The following is a 26,846-nucleotide window of genomic DNA, read 5'->3' as shown; positions in this document are numbered from 1 at the left end:
GGTAGTGCCTTTGTGTTCGTCTCTGCAGTAGGTTAGCGCGCTCTGCGTCTCACACACACTCTCTCTCTGGATTGCGAGGAGAGCAGACAGCGGAGATTACACACACTCACCTGTTATTACACAGTTATTACACTGGTATTACAGCTGTTATTACACCTCTGTTCGGCTCTGCTGGATTAAAAACTCAGAGTGGATTAATCTACCGGACCACCAGCACTGAGAAAGCCCATCTGTGTGTTTCTGCGCTGTGAGTCTCAAAGCTGCTGACTTTGTTTGTTTGTTTGTTTGTTTGTTTGTTTGCACGCTGCAGGTCAGGCTGATAGCTGAGTGCTCTGCTGATCGAGCTGCTCTTTGTGTTTGAGGGCAGGTGAGACACACACACACACTTCAGCAACTTAATGTACTGTTAGCAGGTGTGTGTGTGTGTGTGTGTGTGTGTCTGGGCGGGGAGAGAGAGAGAATGTTAGGTCTGTCAGATAGATCACGGTCGCCCGATCGTCCAGCATGGAGCATCACACACCTCACACACCCCAAACGCCCCACCCTCACACACCTCAGACCACACCTTACGCTCTAACCCTCACCTAACACACACACACACACACACACACACACACACACGCAGAAAGAAGTGAACACATTTCTGCATGTGAGAGAGAGAGACAGAGAGAGAGACAGAGAGAGAGAGAGACAGAGACAGAGTGAGAGAGAGAGACAGAGTGAGAGAGAGAGACAGAGAAAGAGACAGAGAGAGAGAGAGAGAGAGAGAGAGAGAGAGAGAGAGATGAAGAAGCAAAGCAGAAACTAGTGACCGCTGTTTAATATGCTGAGCTGAGCGAGTCTCATTACATTTCTATTGCTTAACTCTCTCTCTCTCCTTTCTCCTGTTCATCTCCATCTTTCATTTATTTACTTATTTATTGCCCATTAAATCATACATATTCTCCTCATCATTATCAGTGTTTATGGCCTTCGTTAAAGTTCTAACTAAATAAAATAAAACATTTTGTATTAATTATTTCATACATTTATTCACTTTGTTTATTATTTACTTTATTTATTATTGATCCATGTATTGGTTTATTGGTCATTTTATTTATTTGTTTTTATTATTCGCAGCTGCAGAACACAGAGCACAAACAGAACAGTAGGGGGCAGTGTCCAAACCCGAACCAGCCAGGAGTGACCGTACTTACTTGGTGCTGGTACCTCAGTCTGACTGAGTGGGAGTGGAACTCTTAATTACACTTCAGAGAGAAACCTGATTAGATTTCAGTCTGATTTCAGACGCTGGTTTGACCAGACGCTTTTACTTCATTATTTAATTTAGTATTTTTTTATTTAAACCTCCATCTGAACCGAACAGCAGGGTGAACCCTACCTGCCCTCAGGTGGCCTTAAACCACCAAACACACAGGACTACACAGCGCGGTCACTGAAGGAAGGACATCCCAGATCCCCCCACTGTGTGTAGTTATCCTGCCAGGATGTAGTTAAGCAGCAGGAAGTGGGCGTGGCCTCCTTCTCAGAGTCTGAGATCTTCAGTCAGCTGATGTTTCAGACTGGTCTGAGCTGCTGATCAACAGCGAGCTGAATCAGTTATTAGTTATTGATCCGTATCAGCAGAGCGTGAAAATAGAAATAGGGTCGGCGCTAAAGGCGAGCATAATTAAATTATGATCTACAGCTGCAGAAGCTGATCAATAACGAGCAACTGACCCCAAACAGATCCATTACATCACCATTAACCTGATTATAAGGGCTGACTGGACATTTGTCACTGTTAGAAAAAAAACAAGCAGGTCAGTTAATTCAGTTTAAAACAGCTTAAATCAGTTTATTCAGTTTATTTAGTTTCAGAGTTTAGACTGTTGTTGGAAAAATGAACAGAAAGAACTGACCGATCAACACTGACCGATCAACACTGACCGATCAACACTGACCGATCAATACTGAAGTCTTCAGCTTCACATAAAAAACTCAAGGACCCAAACCTGAGCTACACCCTGAACTACGCTTGAAATGCACCAGAACTATATTGTAACCACACATAAGCTACACCCAATCAACACTCTAAACTACACCTGAACTACACCTAACACTACAGCTGAACTACACCTGAACTACACTCTGAACTACACCTAATACTACAGCTGAACTACACCTGAACTACACTCTAAACAACAGCTGAACTACACCTGAACTACACTCTGAACCACACTCTGAACTACACCTAAAACTACAGATGACCTACACCTGAACTACACTCTGAACTACACCTAAACTACACCTAAAACTACAGTTGACCTACACTCTGAACTACACTCTAAACTACAGCTGATCTACACCTAAACTACACCTAACACTACAGCTGAACTACACCTGAACCACACTCTGAACTACACCTAAAACTACAGCTGACCTACACTCTGAACTACACTCTAAACTACAGCTGAACTACAGCTGAACTACAGCTGTTGCAGTTAGAGCTGATCGGCTGCAGTGAAGGTGGATGGATCCTTGCTCTTCTACCACTAAGGGACGTTCCCGCAGGCTGGAGTTCCTCCGGCTGGATGCTGGATGCTCAGATCACGTACCTCCGGACTGCTGAGGGTCTCTGAAGGCTTCGGTGCTGAGATGGATTCTCCTGAGACGCTGTGATCTTTCATCAGATTCTTTAGAGGGCTTTTGGACGTTTTTGGAATATTTTTGTTTTCATCCATAAGACTCTCCCTCAGAATCCCTCCTGGAGGAGGAGGAGGAGGACAGGCCGAGAGGCACAGCGGGACCTCCAGCTCCAGTTTGGGAGGAACAAGGCTGAAGGTGGAGCTTCAGGATGGGGTGTAACATGTGCGTGGTGCAGAAGCCGGAGGAGCACTGCCGGGTCATGTTCCAGGTAAGAGAACCATCTTTACTTTCAGTCTTCTGTTCCTCTGTGGTGGCCCACCAGCCCACCAGCCCACCAGCCCAGCTCTCACAGCCGGTTCAGTGTGACGCATCTGCAGTGTGAAGACGACACTCTGCCCTCTGTGTTTAACTCCAGCACTCAGGTTCAGCTCCAGCTCACACAGGAGCCTCTCCACTCCAGCTAGTGTTCACACTCAATCCCTTTCTGTCTAATTCCTCATTAATCACATCACAGTCATCACGATCATTACAGGAGCTCATACAGTGATCATCATCAGTGATATCACAGTAATTATGTTAAACATACTCTTAGCAGTAATCACAGTCACAGTGATCACAACAATTACAATCTTACTGATCACAGTAATCACCGTCATCACTGAGATCACAGTGACCAGTCACAGTGATTGCGTCACTGATCACAATAATTACAGTGATCAGAGAAATTCTAATGATCATGCCAACGGCAGTAATCACATCAAATTTAGCGATTACAATAATCACATCAGTCACAACGACCACAATAATCATAGTCACAGTAATTACCTTAATCACTAAGATCACATTGATCAGTCACAGTGATCGCTTGGCAATGACCACAGTAATCACATTCATCACAGTGATCACAATAATCCACATTGATCAAAGAAACCCTGCTTCTGTTGGAGTAACTGTCTCTACTGTCCAGAGAAGAAGACTTACTACTAGATTCTGGAGGAGCACTGGTGTGAGGATTTGATTGTATTCAACCACAAGAGCGTTTGTTAGGTAAGGATGTTGGATGATGATCACCACCCCACCTCATCATCCCCAACCCCCCAACTCATCCCAACCAAAAGTACTGGATGGAGCTCCTCCACCATCATTCCAGAGAACACAGCTCCTCCACTGCTCCACAGCTCCTCAATGCTGGGGGGCTTTACACCCCTCTAGCCCACGCCTGGCATTATTAGGCAGCATGGAGCCAATAGGGTCATGATGCTGATCTGCTCCAGAGAGTCCTATTCTATTGGCAGTACTTCTTCTCTACAGGGACTAGACAAGCTGTGTATGTGCATTTGCACATCTGTGTCAGCAATGGGTGCAGCTTAAAGTAGCTGAATGCGTTCATTAGAAGGGGTGTCCACAAACATTTGGACATACAGTGTATTTAGTATTGCTTTACACTGTTTTAAATGTTAAGTTTGGACACACATGTTGAGCTAGTTTCAGCTTCTTGTGGGTGGGGTTTAGGAAATTTAAGGCTGTCAGTCAGTCAGTCCAGCCCGTCGTGAGTAGGTTGAGGGAGGGCGGGATATTGATGGCCGGAGAGTTGCCAGGGGGACTGTTTCAGCAGCAGTTCCACTGTGTGAGTGTGTGTGAGTGTGTGTGTGAGTGTGTGATTATCTAATTTAAGAGTGAGGGGTCTGCCGCAGAGCCGCTGATGGGGCTGGATGTGAACTGAATAATAAAAGCTTAAATGGAAGAAATGAAAGAATAAATGATAAGCAACAGAATGTGAAGAACACACACACACACACACACACACACACACTGCAGCGGGAGGTGGAGGGTGAATCCGGCTGAAGAACTGAACAGAGGGAGCAGATAAAGCAGAGCAGAGAAACAGGCAGATAAGGAGGACGGCTGACCGGACGGAGCGATGGCTGTTATCCTGCCTCCTGCCCTCAGACAGCCGTAATTGATTTCTGCGCTTCAGGGGGCAGGAGAGCAGAGGAGAAGGTGGAGGAGAGGAATCCTGCAGAAACCGATATGGAAAAGTCCGACACAGAGACGGGAAGCAAACAGAAATGAGTCTTATCCATTCAGATCAGATCAGTCCAGGTTATTTTTAAGGTCAGAGCTGTGTGCGATCAGGAGGGGTACTGTACACACCCAGCCTGCCCTGTAGACCAGTCCTGAAGACCACTGTATTCAAATACATTAGAAATGATTGTTCTTGCCAATGGAGACACACTATATGTCCAAATGTTTGTGGACACCCTCATTTTTAAAGTTGCACCCACTGCTGACACAGATGTGCAAATGCACACACACAGCTTGTCTGAAAAGTCCCTGTAAGTAAAATACTGCCAATAGAATAGGACTCTCTGGAGCAGATCAACATCATGACCCTATCGGCTCCATGCTGCCTAATGCCAGGTGTGGACTAGAGGGGTATAAAGCCCCCCAGCATTGAGGAGCTGTGGAGCAGTGGAAGAGCTGTGTTCTCTGGAATGATGGTGGAGGAGCTCCATCCAGCACTTTTGGATGGGATGAGGTGGGAAGTTGGGGATGATGAGGTGGGGTGGTGATCATACAACATGCAATGCTCTTGTTACTGAATGCAATCAAATCCTCACAGCAATGCTCCTCCGAAATCTAGTAGAAAGTCTTCTACTCTGGACAGTAGAGAGACATACTCCAACAAAAGCAGGATCAACTCTTTTAGTACAATGAATGAACAGGTGTCCCAATACTTTTGTCCATATCGTGTATTTTAGGTGGTTGCTCCAGAAATCAAGGTAGAGGCCAGTGCTCTTTCAGATGTTTACATGCATTGTCTTGTATTCTGAGAAGCTGTTGTTAACGCGTGAATTTAAAGTACTTGGACATTGAGAGTCCAGTTCACTCTTTTAGAACATGAGCCCATCACACAAACAGCGTACGACCTGTCCGGTACCGTGTGTGTGTGTGTACGGCTCAGCCATACGCCACTCGGCCTCGGCAGGGGTCAGGGGAGCTCACTCACCTGGATTACAGCTCTCATGCTCTCATAATTGAGATCACACACAGGCTGTTCAGGCCTTGATGCTCCATCCTTCAGAAGCTCCATCCTTCAGAAGCTGTATTCTGCTGAGAGACGGAGTCACCGTCCTGCATACAGACACACCTCAGCAACAGTGCAGACACCGGCACAGTGATGTTTTACCAGTGACACATTGCCAAAGGCATCTTTAGTGTAGTGTGTGTGTGTGTGTGTGTGTGTGTGTGGACAGGACTGCAGGTGTTTAGAGTGAACAGACTGCTTCATTATAAACAAACAGAATTCCTGATTTCTCGCCAATCAGCTCACACTCAACAGAGGACCCCCCGCTGAACGGCGGCTGCTGCTTACTGTCGGGGGAATCTCTGATGTGTGCGTTTGATGTGTGTGTGTGTGTGTACAGTGTTTGATATTAGTCTGTAATTAATGCTGATGCTGTTTCACACTCTCTGTGGGTTTATTAATGTAGAAACAACAAGCCCAAAAAACCACACACACACACACACACACACACCAGCCAGGAAACAGTGAGCGTCCGTTAGATCAGTGTAAACGAGGCGGCTGTTCTTCCTTGGAGCACTTTTGGTAGATGCTGACCACTGCATACCTAGAGCATCCTACAAGACCTGCTTGCTGATGTTCTGACCCAGTCATTATCTAGAACGTCACAGTCTGGTTCTTGTCAAAGTGTCTCAGATTCTTAAGCTTGTCCATTATTTCTGCTTCATCACATTCAAGAGCTGACTGATAGATCCACCCCTGGACAGATGGAGCCACTGGACCCACATCATCAGTGCTCTTCTTTCACTGGCCCTAATGTTATGGGTAATTGGTGTAAGTGTCCAGGTGTGATTCTTCAGAACAATATTTCAGCCACTTCGGATCTACAGGAAGAGGACAGGAGAGCTGCAGAAGCTTGATCTGGAGGTGGAGCAGCATGTGGGCGGAGGTGGTGGAGTAACACTACAGGATTTACACTAATATGACTCTATGGGTTCTGCAGCGTTACGCAGCAGTTCTGGAGAGAGGTTCTCCTCCTGCAGTTCCACCACCAAACCTCCATAGTCAAGTCAAGTCAGATTTATTTGTATAGCTTTTTACAACTGTTGTCGTCACAAAGCAGCTTTACATAATTAGTAATTAATAAAAGACAGAGACAGAGAAGAAAGAAGGAATAACATGAAGCGTCAAAGACCCCCGTGAGCAAGCCAACGGCAACAGTGGCAAGGAAAAACTCCCTCAGAGCTGGAGGAAGAAACCTTGGGAGGAACCAAGACTCAAAAGGGGGACCCATCCTCCTCTGGCCAGAACTATTTAAACATTAATGATAAAAGTTACCAAACCAGGTACAACAGAAAGTTAATAGTTGTGATATTAATAGTGTCAGACAGGCACGAGTCCATCTAGGTTTCAGCACGGCCACCAAACAGGCAGCAGCGGCAGGCAGGAGAGCCATGGGTGGTGGCGGGTTGGGGGGGACCCGCTGGCCGGACTGGTAGGTGGCAGCTGGTTAGACGCAGGTAGAGGGGACCTCAGCGGGCAATCTTTCAGCAGGTCGGGCTGGGTGGCCATTTACTCGAAGAAGGTAAAGAGAGAGAAGTTAGTTCTGAGAGGAATTTTATGGAGGGCGGAGAATGTTGATCATCAGCATCAGGGTATGTCTGATGACTCCGGCAGGTCTGATTATCACAGCATAATTAAAAGGAGAGAGCCAGAAGGTAACACGGACACGGGCGTACCCTGAGAACACCAGCATCTATCTGCTCCACCGTCCACAAACCTGAGTGATGGCGTGTAAGCAGCGAGACGACAGCTCCAGCATCTCAGTGTACTACAATTCCCTGGGTCCTCGAACCCTGGACCTGCAGCCCTTATCTAAGAAACATTAATTACCAAAAGCTGAACTAAACAGATGAGTTTCAGCCTAGATTTAAAGACTGAGACTGTGTCTGAGTCCTGAACTTTATCTGGAAGGTTATTCCAGAGCTGGGGGGCTTTATAAGAAAAGGCTCCTCCCCCTGCTGAGGTTTTCTGAATTTTGGGAACGAGTAAGAGTCCAGCCCCCTGAGATCTAAGTAGTCTTGATGGTTCGTAGTACACAATAAGATCCTGCAGGTACTCAGGAGCGAGGCCATGTAGGGCTTTATATGTTAATAGAAGAATTTTGTATTCGATACGGAATTTAACTGGGAGCCAATGAAGTGCTGATAGAACTGGACCGATATGGTCAAATTTTCTAGTTTTAGTAAGTGCAGTAGCAGCAGCGCTCCGGCCCGGAGTGGGAATGCTGGAGACGCCCTTCTCCCTGTTCCAGTGCAGTGCAGTCTGCTGACTGAAGGAACATAGATGAAGAAGCTTCAGGATCCATCATTTGTCTCTTTTGTAAAACAGCCCAGCGTGCAGTCGGGGACCTCGCTACACTCACACTCTGTTACTGTGGGAGGAATCGACTCCAGACTCTGTAGAGACTCTTAAACGAAGGGACACCTCACAGTAGTAGTACAGTAGAGGGCTGTGCTCAGAACAGTGGGGTTCAAACCTCTGCTCAGACACTAACCCTGCTGCTGTAGATACCTTATAAACGCCCTGTGTGTTTGATCTCTCCCATACACACTGAGACCGAGGTATACACACACACACACACACACACACACACGGTTCCTGACTGCTCTCTCTGTGCTGTAGACTGCGTCTCAGTGGGATGTCGTAACCATGGTAACTGGTCTCATTAACCGGGTGTAATGTGTTTCTCATACGTTAGAAAACACCAGGTTAACACACACACACACACACACACACACACGCAGACATACATGCACGCATGCATACGCATGCACACACACCACCCGCCCCGTCTGCTGCCACACCCGTCTGTCTGTGTCTGACATACATCCTTTCATCTCTCTCTCTCTCTCTCTCTCTCTTTCGTCCTCCCTCTCTGTCTCTCTCTGTCTCTCTATCTCTCTCTCTCTCTCTCTCTCTCTCTCTCTCTCTCTCTCTCTCTCTGTCTCCCTCTCTCTCTCTGTCTCTCTCTCTCTCTCTCTCTCTCTCTCTTTCGTCCTCCCTCTCTGTCTCTCTCTCTCTCTCCCTAAAAGTAAATAAATAAATAAAGGTTGTTTGTAACAATTTGCAATTTAAGCTTACAGGGATTTCCCAAAGCTTTGAACACACACACACACACACACACACACACACACATACATACACACACACGCAGGGCCGAGAGTGTGTGGGTGTGTGTAATTAATGAACCCCTGCAGGTTTAACAGGAGGAATCAGAGCATTACTGCCTCACCACTGTGTGTGTGTGTGTGTACATGTGTGTGTAATAATGGGTTTAAAGCCAGACGTCAGACCACATGGAGTGAGCTGTGTTATACTGTCAACACTATCAGAGAGAGAGGTGTAGTCTGTGTGTGTGTGTGTGTGTGTGTGTTTAGCTCTCTAATGGTGGGGGATTCAGTTTAATTGATTTAGTGCTTGTGAGCAGATCTCGCTGAGTGTGTGTGTGTAAGCAGAGGGAAGTGATGACAGGCTGCTGACGGGTGTTTAATGGGTGGGGGGGTGTAGGGGTGGTGTTAATTGATAATGTAAACAGCTCGAAGTGCAGCAGGACCAGCTACACTCCACGCTACAGCATCTCCACCACACAATGCTGCACCACCCCAAAATCAGCTCATCCTGGTCAGGCTGGGAGCCCCCAGTTTACCCAGAGCAGGAGGTCTGCTGTGGTTCTCTCAGGTTCTGCAGTGGGTATAGGGTGGGTATAGGGTGTATTTGAGGGAAACAAGGGTCATTACTATTCAACACACACACTGCTGCACAGGATCGTGTAGATTACTCTGTAAGGTGTGTGTGTGTGTATCAGCTGATTGTGTATTCTTCACTGTTTCTCTCTCAGGATGAGGCAACAGCCCGCAAGCCATCACCCACCTCTCTCTCTCCTCTTTCCATGCGTCCTTCCCATGTCTGTCGGTCTATCTACACTATATGGACAAACGTATTGGGACCACATTCCACCTACAGGAGCTTTTCTGACCCCCATTCTAACCCCACAGACACTCGGTGGCTGAGCTGCTCTCTGTGAGCTGTTCCTCCTAAACTCTTCCACTGTTCAATAATAACACCACTCACAGCTGATGGAGGAAGATCTAGGAGGGAGGAGATTTCACCAGCTGACTTGTTGTTGTTGGTGCAGCGGTGTCTCCTATTACATACAGAACCACGCTGGAGTTCAGTGAGCTCTTCAGAACCTCCAGTTCTTTCACTGATGTGTGGAGGAAAGACAGACTGCAGGGCTAGAGGCTGGAGTTTATACACCTGGACTGAATCAGACACCTGCAGGTGTGTCCCAATACTTTTGTCCATTTTATGTATATAAAATCTCTCTCTGATCAGTCATAAAATTAGAAGCATCAACTTCTTGTTTCTACACTCACTGTCCATCCCATCAGCTCCACTGACCAAACATGAGCACTTTGTAGTTCTATAGTCTATAGTCACATGTCCCAATACTTTTGCTTACTTGAAAAATGGGCAGGTTCTTTCCTGTTGTAGGTGGGTAAAACGTCTGTTAGTAAACATCAGATTCATCTCCTGATCCCAAAAGATCTGACCTTGCTGTCCCAACACTTTTGGAGGGGACTGAGAGAGATACTTAATGCTTCTCTCTCTCTCTTCTCTATTTCTATTTTTTCTGTTTCTCTCTCGCCCTCTTTGAACTCTCTGGCTTTTATACCCCCCCCCCCCCACCCGCCACCTTCAGTGTGAATATTTATCAGCCCCCTCACCCTCCTCTATCGTTCCACATTCTCCCTCTCGTCCTCTACCTCTCCTCCCCATCTCCAGCTCCTTCATCACACTCATCCTCCTCCTCTCTCCATCCCTCCCTCCTGTGCTGATCCTCTCTGAGTTATCTGTTTACTGTCCCCACTGTGTGCACACACACGGTTCTCTCTGAGCAGAACGGCTTTTAGGGTTCTTGTGTTCTAACAGCAACAGAAAGAAATATAAAGCAGTTGCTTTGCGACTCCTCCAGGTGTTTCACAGACAGGTGACAAAGATCAAATAATAAATGATCAAAAAAAGACCAAGTCATGCAAATTAGAATGAAATATTAAAGATTATAAACTGAGTTACTGTGCGGCCCAGGTGGTTGCTAGGGTTTTGCTTTGGGGCTGCTATGCAGCTGCCATGCTATTCTAAGTCTTTATTATGGTACCAGTTAGAAGTTGCTATTTTAATCACAGATGGTTGTTATTTAGCTGCTAAGCTGCTCCAAATGGCTGCTATTGAATCTCAGATGGTTGATATGGAGTTGGCAGGTGATTGCTATTCTAAGTAGTTGCTATGGTATTTCAAGGGGTTGCTATGGAAGTGCTAGGCAGATGATATGCTCTTCCATATGGCCAAGGGTTTTGGCATTGTGGCTGCAATGCAGTTGCTATGCTGTTGCTAAGTGGTTGCTTTTTATCTCAGTTGCTATGCTGCTCCAGGTGGCTGCTTTTTCATTTTCAGGTGGTTGCTATGCTGTTGTGAAACAGTTGCTATGGTACCTCCATGCTGCTTCATATGGTTGCTAGTCGCTTGTTTTGTGGGTGGTTGCTGTAGTATTCCAGGTGGTTGGTATAAAAGGTGGTAATTCCATCTTTCATTCCTGTGAGATTCTAGCAAAACACCATAAGCCTCCGTTTTCATGCGTTTTCTCCACGCTTCTGAAGCAGTCCGCCGCTCTGGCTGAGTCCTAATACGGTTCTCAGTGCTGCATCAGATCCACTCAGCCTTATTTCAGTCATTTGTATTCAGCGTAACTTTGCTGTAATGCAGTCCTGCTCAGCCGGAGCCTTAAGGGAAGCATTGAGGCACGGACAAGCAGCCAGATCACAACTGTATTTACTGCTTATAAAAAACATTCAAAATGCAAATAAATAGAAAAAAGGAGATGATGTCAGGAAAAAGCTCCCCAAGAGCAAGATGAAGAACCACGGTGAGGAACCGAGATTCAACATGATGAGCTCTGTTATAGCATGAGGAAGACCCACCCAGAGGAGCTGAGACTCAAAAGGAGAAGCTCTGCTCGAGCATGAGGAGGAGCCATCAGGAACAGATCATCTAGTCTTCATTCTGAAGGAAACTGCATGAAGAATCCAGCAGTAGAAGAACCTTCTCGAGAGAAACCCAGACTGGAGAGAGCCCATCCTCCTCTGGAGCACCTGTTTTATTAAATATTTAAGGGGGTCATTGTTAACGTGGCTAATGAAGTCTGGCTGCTTTCCCAGGGGGGTCCCGGGGCAGGTTCCTGTAGAAACTGCTTCGTCTGGACTCGTTTGGTTAAATCTAATAAACCCGTCCGCTTTACAACAGCGCCGCTGAGCCAGGCTCGGCTCTGAACTGCAGGTGAAACACAATTACAGTACCTCTCAGGCTTTCTCTGGGCTCTGGGGTGTTTGGGGTATTGCTGTGATCCGTCACTGGGAGACTGCAGCCATTCATCTTCAGCTCTGACGACTGCAATTCCCATAACGCCCCGTCTACACTAAATAACTAACCCCTTCTTCTGGGCTTCGTTATTAAACCTCTGTCATCTCTCCTTTCTCATCTTTCTATCCTGTGCTCTCTGCCCCCTCTCTCTCTCTCTCTCTCTCCTCTCACCAAAGGGGTTAAACACAGCTGGGAGATCTTATTCCAGTGTAAGAACCTAAAGAATTGGGGTCTCTGACTGATCAAATCGGAGGTGTCTTGATTTCCCAGAGATCATAACTGTCCTCTTTCTGGGGTAGGACAGGGTGGGGTAGAACAGGGTGGGCACTGTGAGAAGGATTTGATTGCATTCAGCATCAGTGAGGTACTGATGTTGGATGAGGGGGTGGGCCACACTGGTCAGGGCTCTGTCAGCCAGTCAGGTTCTTCCACATCGAACCCACCAATACATTTCTTAAAAAGCTGACTTGGAAAAAAACACAGCACATCCAACAAGAATTAAAGCCTAAAGCCTAACGGTCAGTGTCAGAAAGCATGTGAGCAAGTCTGAGATTACTGAACACCTCTACACAGTTCAGTGTGTGAAGATTTAGGCATGCAGTTAGCACCATGCTAAGAGGGGGAGTGTGAGCTTGCATTGCTTTATTTTTAGAAACATTAGCCTTGTAGTAGCCTCAGAGTAAAGACCAAACACTGTCTGACACACAGGTCTCTACCGGTACCTCAGCATGTCTTGCTGATGTCTCTTCTTGGACGGCGGCTCAACACCTCAAACTCAACCCCAGCAAGACAGAGCTGCTGTACATCCCGGGAACTGCTGGACTTAACAATGATCTGGCCATCTCCTTTGAGAACTCACCGGTCACTCCTTCTACAGAAGCTGGAAGTCTTGGTGTAGTCATGGATGATCAGTTATCGTTCTCAGGTCATGTTGCAGTTCTGACTCGGTCCTGCAGATTTCTCCTGTACAACATCCGGAGAACTCCACCCTTCCTCTCTAGAGAGTCGCCCAGGTGCTCGTTCAGTCTCTCCTCACTTCCAGACTTGACCACTGCAGCTCTCTTCTGGCTGGTCTCCCTCTGCGCACCATCAGGCCCCTGCAATTGATCCAGAACACAGCAGAATGGGTCGTCTTCAACGTTTCTTTTCTTCAAAGTTCAGCCATTTTCAGCTCCTCCTCCTCTGCTGCATTCTCTCTTCACTGGCTTCCTGTAGCTGCTGCCCTCATCAGATTCAGACCCCTGGCGCTGGTCTACAAAGCCAAGACTGGACCAGCCAACCCCTTCGTACTTGATGGCGATGGTCAAAAGCCAATCTGCACCAAGAGCCCTTCCAGCTTGAAGTCCGGCTCAGCTCGACCCGCCATCCTTTAAGATCCACGGAAGACGAGCGTCCAGACCTTTTACTGTCCTGCACCGAAGTGGTGGAACGAACTTCCCCTGGGTGTCCGAACAGCAGAGTCCAACACCCACTGTCCTCAAACCCAGACTGAAGACCCTCCTCTTCTGAGAGTACTCAGGCGAAGAGAAGAGTATTATGGTCTCCATATTGACTTGTGTTTAGTAGTGTGTAGGTTTAAGAAGTATCTTTGGAGTCTAGTCTCTATAAACTAGTTCAGGGTATTTTCTGAGAGACAGTGAAGCTGTGAGTCTCTCTGGAGAAGAGTCTGATCAGCGCCGTCAGTGTAAATGTAAATTTAGGCTGATAGCAAATTAGGTTCTTTATCAAACGATAGCGTTAATTTGTCCTTCTCTTACCTCATTGTTCAGCAGCAAGTGTGTGTTCGTCTAAAAAAACAGTGCCTCTCCTTCTGCAGGTGAGTGGTAAAGATCTTTCCAGACTCTCTCAGGAACATGGTCTGGAGCCTCTTCGCTGTGGGCGGGACCTTAGACGGGGCCCCAGGAAAAAAGGAGGCGTGGCCGTGGGCGGTGGTGTGTCGGTACTGGCTGACTGTGTGGACAATGGAACACAAACAGACATCAGCTTCCAGAACATGGTTACGGCGGGCAGGGGATTCCGAAGCTGTGGACCTCCACCATCACCTTCTCCACCTCTACCACCAGTCCCAGAGCCATACCTGTTCAGCCAGCTGTGAGTGTGTGTGTGTGTGTGTGTGTGTGTGTGTGTGTGTGTGTGTGTGCGCATCCAGATCCCTTTATATATTGTCCACTTTATCAGAAGCCTGTGTGCAGTAGCTCAGCTACAGTCTGAAACTGTACACCTGTATAGTGGAGCTAGAAGATCTGATAGTGGCCAGTGAGTGAGGAAGCGCAGGAGTAGGGGTTTCTAATAAAGTGGCCAGTGAGGAAGCGCAAGAGTAGGGGTTTCTAATAAAGTGGCCAGTGAGCGGAAGCGCAGGAGTAGGGGTTTCTAATAAAGTGGCCAGTGAGGAAGCGCAAGAGTAGGGGTTTCTAATAAAGTGGCCAGTGAGCGGAAGCGCAGGAGTAGGGGTTTCTAATAAAGTGGCCAGTGAGGAAGCGCAAGAGTAGGGGTTTCTAATAAAGTGGCCAGTGAGGAAGCGCAAGAGTAGGGGTTTCTAATAAAGTGGCCAGTGAGTGGAAGTGCAAGAGTAGGTCTTTCTAATAAAGTGGCCAGTGAGTGGAAGCACAAGAGTAGGTGTTTCTAATAAAGTGGCCAGTGAGTGGAAGTGCAAGAGTAGGTGTTTCTAATAAAGTGACCAGTGAGTGGAAGCACAAGAGTAGGGGTTTCTAATAAAGTGGCCAGTGAGTGGAAGCACAAGAGTAGGTGTTTCTAATAAAGTGGCCAGTGAGTGGAAGCACAAGAGTAGGTGTTTCTAATAAAGTGGCCAGTGAGTAGTGTTCGGCTCATGTTTGTTTGTCTCTGCAGGTCTCCTGTAGATCATGTGTACTACGACCCCACTGACTACTTCGACATCAGTCAGCATGAGGTGGACAGACAAGATGACCTGGAGTACGAGGTAGAAACTCACTCAGCGGTCTCTGCTGGTCTCTGTACCTCCATGTGTTCCCTGCTCTCGGGGCCTCGGTGCAGCACTCAGAGGTTCTGCTGTGAGGCGGAGAACTTTCTTGTGAGAGTCTCCTGGAGAAGATCTACAGATGCTACAATCATTAACAACCCAGGAGATTATCAGATGATCTACATTAAAGAGTAGCTCCACCCTCAGCAGCAGTGAGGGGGGTCAATAACAAGAGGTGCAGAGGTGGGGCTTAGTGAGAAATGGGTGGAGCAGAACTTCTTGGGGTCAGTGGGCTAAAGGCAAGCTGTACAGTCTATCTGCAGCAGGCTCTGAAAATGACCCGAGTGAGATCTGCAGTCTGTTCTGTATTCCTGCAGGAGGTGGAGCTGTACAAGTCCCGGGAGCAGGAGAAGCTGGGTCTGACCGTGTGTTACCGCACCGAGGATGAAGAGGACCTCGGCATCTATGTGGGGGAGGTGAGGAGACGCTCCCAGTTAACAGGTTTTGATCTGAAGCAGGGGTCCAGGTCCCCACCCATTCAGCCTACAGCAGTTTAGCCCCACCCATTCAGCCTACAGCAGTTTAGTCCCACCCATTCAGCCTACAGCAGTTTAGCCCCACCCATTCAGCCTACAGCAGTTTAGTCCCACCCATTCATCTTACAGCAGTTTAGCCCCACCCATTCATCTTACAGCAGTTTAGCCCCACCCATTCAACCTATAGAAGTTTAGCCCCACCCATTCAGCTTACAGCAGTTTAGCCCCACCCATTTAATCTACTATCCTGTATCCTGTACCATTCTTACTCAATCTCTTTTTAAATCTTGGTTTCTCTCAGTGGTTCCCCTTTATAGGCAGGTTCTCCTTTTGAGTCTTGGTTCCTCTCAGTGGTTCTCCCTCAAAGGCAGGTTCTCCTTTTGAGTCTTGGTTCTTCTCAGTGGTTCTCTCTGTTAGGCAGGTTCTCCTTCTGAGTCTTGGTTCCTCTCAGTGGTTCTCCCTCATGCTTTAGAAAGGTTTTCTCGGTTTGTGGCAGTGGTTCTTGGGGCTTCTCTGAGACAGGGCTGTGTAAAGCTGGACGGTACACTGACCTTTCCTAAACACGTTCTCCCTTCAGGTCAACCCGAACAGCATCGCCGCTAAAGATGGACGAATCAGAGAAGGGGACAGAATACTGCAGGTACGAATCAGCAGGAGTTCAGTGACTGTTCTACACCTGGTTAAGTTCTAGCTAAGTGGTGTTGATGTGCATCTCAATGTGTGTCCAGATCAACGGAGTGGACGTGCAGAACCGGGAGGAGGCTGTAGCTATCTTGACCAGAGAGGACAGTACCAACATCTCCCTTCTTCTGGCCAGGCCTGAGATGGAGGTGAGAGGAGCACAGACACTACCTGTACTTTTACCCGTTGTTCTTGAGGGTTCTGTGACTCATGAGGACGGTGGAACCCTTCTTAATACGATACACTTTTCCCACAAAGTTGTTATTTAATAAAGACCCCTTGAGGAACCATATCAGAGAGTCTCACTCATTCCCCACCATCTCTAAGTTACTAACGTCAGTCTTCGCTAGCTACTGGGTGCAGACGATTAGCGTGAGGTGGGTGGGGCTCCAGTGACTGGGCTTTTTCAGTGAAGAGCTTTTAAACTGTAGCTCCATAACACGAGCTAATTGGTGGGCTCTACGCTTTCATTGCTTGTTAGCTACATTAGCATTGTAGCATCAGTGCTAATTGGTGGTGTATAAGTGGTGTATTACTACATGAGCTTCGTAGTGCCAGTGTAAAACTAAAGAAACACCAAACATGTCTGGACTGGTCAGCTAAATACAGCATATGGGTAAAAGTATTGGGACACTCATTCATTTATTGTTTCTTCTAAAATTAAGGGTATTCCTACTAGATTTTAGAGGAGCATTGCTGTGAGGATTCAATTGCATTCACCCCCACACTACAGGGACTAGACTTTGTGTGTATTTGAACATCAGTGTCAGCAATGGGTGCAGCTTAGAGTAGCTGAATGCATTAGAAGGAGAATCCATAATTATTTGGACACATTGTGTATTTGGGTACAAGACAAAACTGGTGGAATTTGCTTTTTACTGAACTGTCGCTTTAAGGCAGGGCTGTAGCAAGAAGGCATCTTTGCCCTTCACTCTCTCTCTCTCTCTGTACTGTGGAGGTCCAGTGTGAATAAATTAGGGTTGAGGGCGAGACGTTAGTGTGTGCTCACTTCGTCCCTGCAGCAGAAAACACAACCTCCACTCAACCAACCCAGAGAGAGAGAGAGAGAGAGAAGGTCAGAGGAGGACGGAGGAGACGGGGACAGAGGGAGGAGTGTGTATGTTGTGTTTGACAGCATGGCGTTCCTTTGTTCCATTCAAGGTCACACTCAGAGTGACACACTCAGGACAGACAGACAGACAGACACACACACACACACACACACACTCCGCAGAGAGACACAATCACATTATCCTTCCTCTATCTGAACACACCATGACATGACCATATACACACACACACATATATAATACACACCATCTGCAGTGCAGTCAGCAGATAAAACACAGAGCACGCGAGAGAGAGAGAGAGAGAGGGAGAGAGAGAGACAGAGAGAGAGAGTAAGAGGGAGAGAGGGGACTGGTGAAATTCATCAACACATAACACAAACTCAGCGCCCACAACCCCCTTCCCACCACCACGCCCACCCTGGATATTGGAGTGATCAGCATCTCTAACACAATAAAACCAGTAAACCTGCAGATTCACCAGAAAACACTTTCCCCATAGGCATGGTTAACCCACCATCACATCTACAGTACACTCCTGACCCACCATCACATCTACAGTACTCTCCTGACCCACCATCACATCTACAGTACACTCCTGACCCACCATCACATCTACAGTACTCTCCTGACTGACCCACCATCACATCTACAATACACTCCTGACCCACCATCACATCTACAGTACACTCCTGACTGACCCACCATCACATCTACAGTACACTCCTGACTGACCCACCATCACATCTACAGTACACTCCTGACCCACCATCACATCTACAGTACACTCCTGACCATCATCACATCTACAGTACACTCCTGACTGACCCACCATCACATCTACAGTACACTCCTGACCCACTATCACATCTACAGTACACTCCTGACTGACCCACCATCACATCTACAGTACACTCCTTACTGACCCACCATCACATCTACAGTACACTCCTGACTGACCCACCATCACATCTACAGTACACTCCTGACTGACCCACCATCACATCTACAGTACACTTCTAAACTACTGTTTCTGCACTTTACAATATTTCCATTTATTTGTAGAGCAAAAAGCACAGTGAAACCACGCTGGAGTTCAGTGAGCTCTTCAGAACCTCCTGTTCTTTCACTGATGTGTGGAGGAAAGACAGACTGCAGAGCTAGAGGCTGGAGTTTATACAGCTGTGGCAGCGGGACTGAATCAGACACCTGAATTCAATCATTAAGTTGGGTGTCCCAATATTTTTGTCCATATATTGCATATGAATAAATATGAATCTTATGGTTGTTATTAGAAATATCTGTCCCACTGCTGGGAAAACGGATAGATGGTGTTGCTATGGGAACATAAGATGACGACCAAAAGCACTTTCTACTGGAACCAGTTTAACTACAATAAACATCCAGTGATATTTTAGCCTGAGTGAGGTTCCTCGCTTCCCACTGACTTTTAAATGTGGCACTACTGACCTGAGCTCACTGACCGATCATATCCAGTTACTCCTAACTGAATTCAGCTGTGTTTGAGACGGGGGCCCGGTTCCCCACACAGTGCTGATGAGTGTACACAATAAATCTACGTCTTGGGGTCAGCAATGGGGTGTGTGTGTGTGTGTGTGTGTGTGTGTGTGTGCGTGCCTGCATGCATGTGTGTTTGGTGTAAGCTCCAGATGGTGTGCGTGTGTGTGTCAGTGGGCGAGTGTATTCCCTGCACAGGTGGCTCAGGAAAGCATCTCTCGCTGTTTAAACGTCCACCACAGCAGATGGGAGAAGACGTCCCACAGTTAGTTACAGCATGACCACTGCAGCCAGACAGCACTGCCCCCTGGTGTTCAAAAAGGCACTACACTGCACAATACTGGATGTTGCCCAGTTTCACAGTCTCAGAGTTTAGATGATGAGGTGATGTGATGTTCAGCAGGGTGCTCAGTGTCCTCATGTCTAAGCTGCTAGGTGTTTTAACCCTGCAGCTCGACTCGCCCGCGTCGCTCAGTCGGTTTAAACTTCACATTGTCCTCACCCCTCCACTCTGCCTCCGTTTACATTAATTGTTACATTCATTTTTTATTTAGTTTTAATTACTTATCATTATTTATATTCTTATTCTTAATTTAATTGTAATTTTTCATTTTTTTGTTAATTATTTATTATTTTAGTAATTTTAGTTAGTTTAGTTTCATTTTACTTTTCTTGTCTGATCTTACTTTTTGTTTTAAGGTAGATCCTTAAGTTTAGTTTTAAAATCTTACTTATCCATACTCATTTTTAACTCTGGTTTTCTATCATTCTATTTATTACTGGGTTTTCTTTTTCAGTCTTGTTTATTGCGATGCCCGGTCACCCTCAGTACCTCTGAGAGAAAAAGAAAGGTTAATTGATTGATGTTCAGACTGATGCACTTGTGCAAAATGTGCTAATTTACATATGTATCACTAACACCGGATGATATTCAAGATATTTATTATTATTATTTATTATTATTATTATTATTATTACTATCATTGTTTTAGGTCCTGACTTGTTTGTGTTGTTGGTTTTATTATGAGTTTAGAGTCAAGTCTGATGAAGTGAACTTTCTGGAAGTTCAAAGAAAAAGTTTGCATTACCTTCTTAAAGAACTTCCTCTCCATCTGTTAAACCCACACCTGCAGGTTTACAAGAGGAAAATTCATTACATCTAAATATTCTCTCTTTTCTCCAATTACACCTAAAATTATAAACCTAAAAGTCCAATGTTGGTATTGCTGTTTTGCTGTAAACTATATTGACTTTATTTATTTGCTTTAAAAATATAATAATAATAATAAAGAGAAAAACAAACAAAATGTTTTTATGAGAAACAAAACTTTAAATAACGTAAAAATGTTATAATAAAACCAAAACATGTGGATTGAAATTACTGCAGAGCTTTTATCATTATTTAATAATAACTGCTGGGTTTAGTTATGATGATGGATGATATAAGTAAACTCACCTCTTTTGTGAGGTCTCCTTCATCTCTCATCTCTGCATTTCTTCACTGCAGAACGAGGCAGACGAGTTGGAGCTGGAACTGGGGGCCGGTCTGGGGCTGGAAGTCCTGGACAACGAGTCTCACCTGGCCAGTCCTCACCACAGTGGGAGAGCCAGTTCAGCCCTCAGTGACTCGGTCAGTGGTCATCGTGTCGGCCATCCCAACCTGTGGCACACGGCGCTCAGCAACAGCCAGGAGCTGGACAGCGGGGTTGGGCGTACGGACGAGAGCACTCGGAATGAGGAGTCTTCAGAACATGACCTGCTGGCGGATGATGCCACTAGTGTATCCACCACCAATGCAACCAACACACCTGGCAGCATGCGGAGGTTCCATGGCACCCCGCTAGCACCAATGCATGGAAGAGAACTCCACTTCAGCAGCGACTCTTTGCTCGGACCCGATGGGGCAGGGGAGCGCGGGGCATCCGAGACCACAGCCTCAGCGGCAAGCAGTGTGCTAATGCCTGGACTAACTGAGGAGGAGTGTGAACGGTACAGAGAGTTGCTAGAGATCCGGTGCCTCTATGAGAGGAATGGGAATCCCTTGTTCCTGCTGGCTGGAGGACCTCAGGGGTGCCCTGCAGGAGCGGTGCCTCTGGATATGAACTGCAATGAGAGTCTGCTCAGGCATGAAATTGCCCTACTGGAAGAAGAACTGCGCCACCTGGAGTTCAAGTGGCGTAATGTCTTGAGGGCCCAGAAGATGCAGCAGCTGCGAGAGCGCTGTCTAAGGGTCTGGCCAGCAGAGAAAGAGGATGATGGGGAAGGAGGTGCGATGGCAGCAGCAGCTATCCACCGTGAACTGTCCGACATCAATGAGATACCCGAGAGAGAGCGCTCAGATAAGGAGAGCACTAGTGCCTACAACACTGGTGGGGAGAGTTGCAGGAGTACTCCACTGGCTAGTGAGCGATACCCTTCACCCTCCGTGGCTGGAGACTCCAGTGCTTCAGCAACCTTGAGGCCTCACACTTCCAGACACAAGGCAATGAGGTCAAGAGACGAGGACCTTACCCTGCCTTCCTCTCCTAGCGCTAGGCGAAAGTGTGAGGAAGCAAGCAATGGTAAGACTCCCAGCCCAAGGACAAAGGTTCGCTCGCTGTCCCGCAACGGAGGCAGCAGTGGCAGGAAGGTCTCCGACAGTGTCCGAAAGAGCACCAGGACAAATGGGGCAGCGGGTGGTGGAGCTGAAGGAGGCAAGAGTGCCGAGAACAGTCCTTATCTCTCCCGTCGTCACTGTGCCTCCAAGGTACCACAGCGCTACCAAAGCTGCATGCAACTGAAGGACGTGGCTGCCACAGATGGTCCTGAGATTTACGATGCTGAAGACGTCCCTGTTGGTAGTCCGAGCAGCTTGCTTAGAACAAACAGAGACTTGGAGATGCCTTCCGCAGCCCCAGCAAACCCCATGCCATTTTCTCAGACCTTAGTACCGTCCCTTCCTCCAGCATCTGCCAAGATGGAGTGGAAGGTGAAGATCCGTAGTGATGGTTCTCGCTATGTGGCCAAGCGGCCCGTCAGGGATCGCCTGCTGAAAGCTCGCGCAATGAAGATCTGCGAGGAGCGAAGTGGGATGACCACAGATGATGATGCAGTCAGCGAGATGAAGATGGGCCGGTACTGGAGCAAGGAGGAGCGCAAGCAGCAATTGCTGAGGGCCAGAGAGCACCGCCGCCGCAGGGAGTTCATGCTGCAGTGCCGCCTGGACTTTCTGCGAGAAAGAGAGAAGGAGCAGGACTCCAGCGGCCAAGGACAGACGTCCATCCTGGAGCTCAGCCAGAGGAAAAGCATGAAGAAGCGCAGTCGACGCATTCTGGACAACTGGATCACCATCCAGGAGCTTCTGGCACACGGGACTCGCTCGGCAGACGGGAAGAAAGTATACAATCCCTTGCTGTCCGTCACCACAGTCTGAACGAGACAGTCCAGACAGAGGGGTGGACTTTGCCTGTCCTGTTTGGGGAAACTTTCCTTTTCTAAATCCTTGGTCAGTTTTGCAATAACGTCATTAAATAGAAAGCCGTTGCCATTTTCCTTTGCAAAAATCCCTACCTTGGGAATAAAACCAAAGGCCACATGTTCTTCCTCTTGCTGTGATGTTAGCACTCGGGTGTTTGAACCACCTTCAGGCCTGTAGACGTTCAATCTGTGCTTTTAACAATAGTTGAGAAAAGGAAACGATCAAATCCTCGCCTAAAACCTACTCTTCATACCAAGGATTTGACATTTTGACAAACATAAAACTGAGTATTAAAGATCCACCAATCTTTCTTCAGAAGAAATTTCTTCTTAAAACCCACTTAGGCAGTTTTCAGATATGAGATCAGTTTACTATAAGAAAAAACTATAAGTTTACTATGTGAACAATTTTGCCCCTTAAAATCACATCATGAATCTGACCTCGACCTTTGATTTGGACGTAGGGCACAAAGTTCTCAGGAACAACTTTAAAGCAGCATTAAGCGAGAACTGGCAGACTTTTGGAGAGCAGATAGATTCGTCGCAGGCTCCTCCTGGTGAAACATCCTGTGTCGCTGATCAGTGGTGTAGTCTGCAAACCACAACTGCTAAAAGATTCCCGATGACAAGACAACAAGCTGTGTAGAGTGAAGAGTACACCGATCTGGCGACTCTGAAAGTTGTGTAGTGTGAACCTGGCGTCATGCAGTTCAGGGAAGCTTTGTGCGACCCAGTTCTGTAGTGTTCCACAGCGCCACTGGCTGCATAGAACGACCAATGGCATTTCAACAGCGGGGAGTTTGGGACCAAATATCTGCTCTTTTTTGGGAAAAAGGTTCTGTGGCATAAATGTGACTCAAGCCTCACCCTCAGAGCCTTAATATGCAGACCATGTATCTACTCTATTGTTTATAAGGGTGAAGATGGCCTGTGTCTAACACCACTGTAGCAGTGCTGGGCGAGGCCGGCAGCCAGGACACAGCTAATGCTGCGGTAGCGACGTTGAGTCAACATGCCATCATCATGAAATCTCTGACACACATTAATGCCACAGTACATCTTCACTCCACTACTCCCCTTTACAATAATATTCCAAGAAAAGAGACCCAACCTCAGCTTACCTAAGATTACATCTCCCCTGGCAAAATGTAGTCCTCAGACCCTCAGTACCAGGAACTGCCTCTTCTCAGACCGTCAGTCAGTAAAACTGCCTCTTCTGGAAGACAATTCTAAGGACTGGTGAATGAGGCCCATTACACCCAAAAGCATTAGCACACAGCTGCTGTAAGAAACCGTAAGTGACCTCAAAGATCATCGTTACACAGAAAAACGACAAAAGTCAGCAGGAAGCTGGGATTTCACCCAGATTTTAGACAGAGCAAGCCGAGGTGCTCTGAGCCACAACATGCTGCTGTTTTCAACGTTGCCTCTGTTTCTCACGGAGGAACTGAGGGGGTTGGATACGAGAGGAGATACGATGAGAACTTCCAAACGAGCCCAGCAGAATCTACAGGAGCACCCTGTGAACGCAACTGAATGTACTTCTGAACATGAACTGTTTTATATGTCGGTGTGATCACCGTTTCTCGAGCAGCTTGAGATGCTGATTTAAGAGTAGGTGGTGGTGGACGTTTACCCTCTGGGAAGAGGATCTCAGCAAAGGTCACAACAGTTTTATTAAATAAACTCTCCATCCACTTCACTACGAACACTTCATCACCAGTGTCTGACCACAGAGTCGCTCCTGTCCGGATACGTCTGGTGGGTCTGGGCTCATCAAAAGACTCAACAAAGTGACGTGGTTAAAAACCCCAGCAACCCCAGCAATACCAGCACCACACACACACACACACACACACACACACACACACACACACTACCCTGAACTGCCACCACCACCACCCCATTCATATCTGGACTAGGGTTACGGTTGGTAGGCGAAGATTCACAGTGATGGTTCCGACAGTGGACCTGTGGTCAGAGGGTCACTGATGACTGGGGTTGAGGGGGCAACAGATGAAGCAACAGTCTGTAACTGCACACCTGTATAATGGGGTAAGGTAGGGGTTTCTGATAAAGTGGCCAATGAGTGGAAGCACAGGGTAGGGGTTTCTGATAAAGTGGCCAATGAGTGGAAGCACATGAAAGGGGTTTCTAATAAAGTGGCCAGTGAGTGGAAGCACAAGGTAGGTGTTTCTGATAAAGTGGCCAGTGAGTGGAAGCACAAGAGTAGGGGTTTCTAATAAAGTGGCCAGTGAGTGGAAGCACAAGGAAGGGGTTTCTGATAATGTGGCCAGTGAGTGGAAGCACATGGAAGGGGTTTCTAATAAAGTGGCCAGTGAGTGGAAGCACAAGAGTAGGGGTTTCTAATAAAGTGGCCAGTGAGCAGAAGCACAAGAGTAGGTGTTTCTAATAAAGTGGCCAGTGAGTGGAAGCACAAGGAAGGGGTTTCTAATAAAGTGGCCAGTGAGTGGAAGCACAATGTAGGTGTGGATGGGGGTATTTTTGAGAAGGTTCAACTGTGAAAGACATCTGGTGCCATCTACAGGCCGTGCCATGAACTGCAGTAAAGGTTGTGTGAGGTGCTTCTGAAAAGAAATCCAGGAGAAAGATGCTGGAATTAAAAACTCGGCCAGATTTGATTACAGAGATCACAGAACGACCAGATTGTGCCAATGAGAACAAGAAACACTCAAAGGTTTCTCAAAAGCTAGTAACCTCATTCCCAGTCCCCCACTATCTAGAACTTCCCCTATCTCAATCACAATGCTACCAGCACTTGGGGGGCCGAAGGCTAGCACTGCTTTCCTCCGAGACACGTGAAGAAGCTCCACCACATCTTCTCAAACTGCCGCTAACACTCCACCCCTGGAGCTCAACACGCCTGGAGGAGAACGCTAACCGCTAATCCTGTTACGTCAGCTAAGAGACGCCTGTGCTGGCCATCATCGCCCACACTGAGGGAGGGTCAGCCTTCCCGCTCAGAGAGAGAGAGGACAGTTATGCTCTCTGGGACTCCCAGGCACTGGGGTTCAAACCTGTGATCTCCTGAAGACAGAGCAGCACTTAGACAGTTGCTCCACTCGTTAACTTTAAATCCAGGACAAAACCTCCCACTGAGTGACCCGGGAATAGAGCCGTGCCAAACCCGGAGAAGCAGAGGAGCAGATGCTGGAGGAGTGTAAAGCTCATGAAGTCCAGCTGATAACGAAGCCAAAAACGCGTTCTGGTTCAGTATCGCTACGATACGACTTCTTACTGAATGATTCCGCTGGAACGCTCGGAGGTCTGGAGTGTTTTCAGTACTGTGTAAAGTTTGCATGTTGCTGTGAGAACCTGTTTAAGTATCAATGTGTCTTCTGTCACGTTCTGCAGTCATTATCACTAGAGTAGAACCGGAGTGTGAGTTTGTGTGTACCGGGTATCGGTGATGTTTTTGAATAAAGCTTTTCTGACAGATCCACTGCTGTTTGCTTCAGAGCTGCTTCTGCTACTTCCTCTGAGCGTAAAGGATTAGGAACCTGAGGAACCTTCTGTAGAAGATCTAAACCACCTGCTAAACACTTTAGTTATGCAGTGAAATATGAGAGAGTTCAGCTTAGAGAACCTCAGATCTGGTTCTGCCAATTAACACATCCGTCCGTTGCTCCACCCAGCACTAGCGGTACTCCCGACACTAGGAGGGTAAGGACAGACACCTTCTCTTTTCCAGCTCAGATACCCTTGAAACAATGGATGAGCAGGTGTCCCAAAACTTTTGTCAATTATACATATGTCCATACATAATTTTTTTAAATCACTGACCAACACTTACCTCTAATGTGCATCGTCTTTGGAAACGAAATAAACAACAATAAATAACAACCAGTCAGCCGACTCCGGATACCATCTCTTCATTTATTAGATGTACAATTATGAAAAATAATAATAATCATAAAAAAAGACTGGAAGCCCAAGATTATGTACAATCGCTCGGCATGAGGCTGCAGTGGGGCTCTCAGACCCGCTCTCCAACACAGCTGATATGTTGAGCTTTAAAAACAAGATCATGACTGAAAACAGAGGAAATCAACATTACAGACATTTACATTAATATCATAGAGAGATCTATAAAAGCAGAATCGTTCAAGTATCAAAATACACACGGCCCGAGATCACTGTACATCTGTTACCCATCATCTCTCCAAAACGCCTACTCGCACCATCAGCTACACCCGTGCAAACACTGCTGCCCTTAGCGTAGCATAGGCCTGCGTTCAGCACCGTACCGACGTTAGCGTACCCATGTGGAACACGGCCAAGAAACACAAACACGGAAAATATCTTTTTTTTTTTTTTTTATCGGTAATCTACGATTAAATGCTTAAAGTACCAGACGGCATTCCCTAATGCCTACAACACCGTCGGGACGATTTCCCAACTTCCTTTTTCAGAACTTTTTACACACCAACATTAGCATCGATTTACTTTCTGTATCGATAAGCAATCACAGCATTTTAGATTATTATTATTATTAT

General features: G+C 47.0%; 1 protein-coding gene across 1 annotated transcript; it reads left to right on the top strand.

Moving 5' to 3' along the window:
- Positions 1–25,792, top strand: LOC140577112 (PDZ domain-containing protein 4). The gene is made up of 7 exons (XM_072696943.1): positions 1–2,896; positions 13,950–14,224; positions 14,981–15,071; positions 15,449–15,547; positions 16,185–16,247; positions 16,336–16,437; positions 20,381–25,792. The coding sequence occupies exons 1-7, from the start codon at positions 2,837–2,839 to the stop codon at positions 22,283–22,285; spliced, it is 2,595 nt and encodes an 864-aa protein (XP_072553044.1). The 5' UTR covers positions 1–2,836; the 3' UTR covers positions 22,286–25,792.
- The last annotated feature ends 1,054 nt before the right edge of the window (positions 25,793–26,846 follow it).

This window comes from Salminus brasiliensis, chromosome 14 (assembly GCF_030463535.1).
Source record: "Salminus brasiliensis chromosome 14, fSalBra1.hap2, whole genome shotgun sequence".
NCBI classification, from domain to species: Eukaryota; Metazoa; Chordata; class Actinopteri; order Characiformes; family Bryconidae; genus Salminus; species Salminus brasiliensis.
This window is presented reverse-complemented; position numbering and strand designations above follow the sequence as displayed.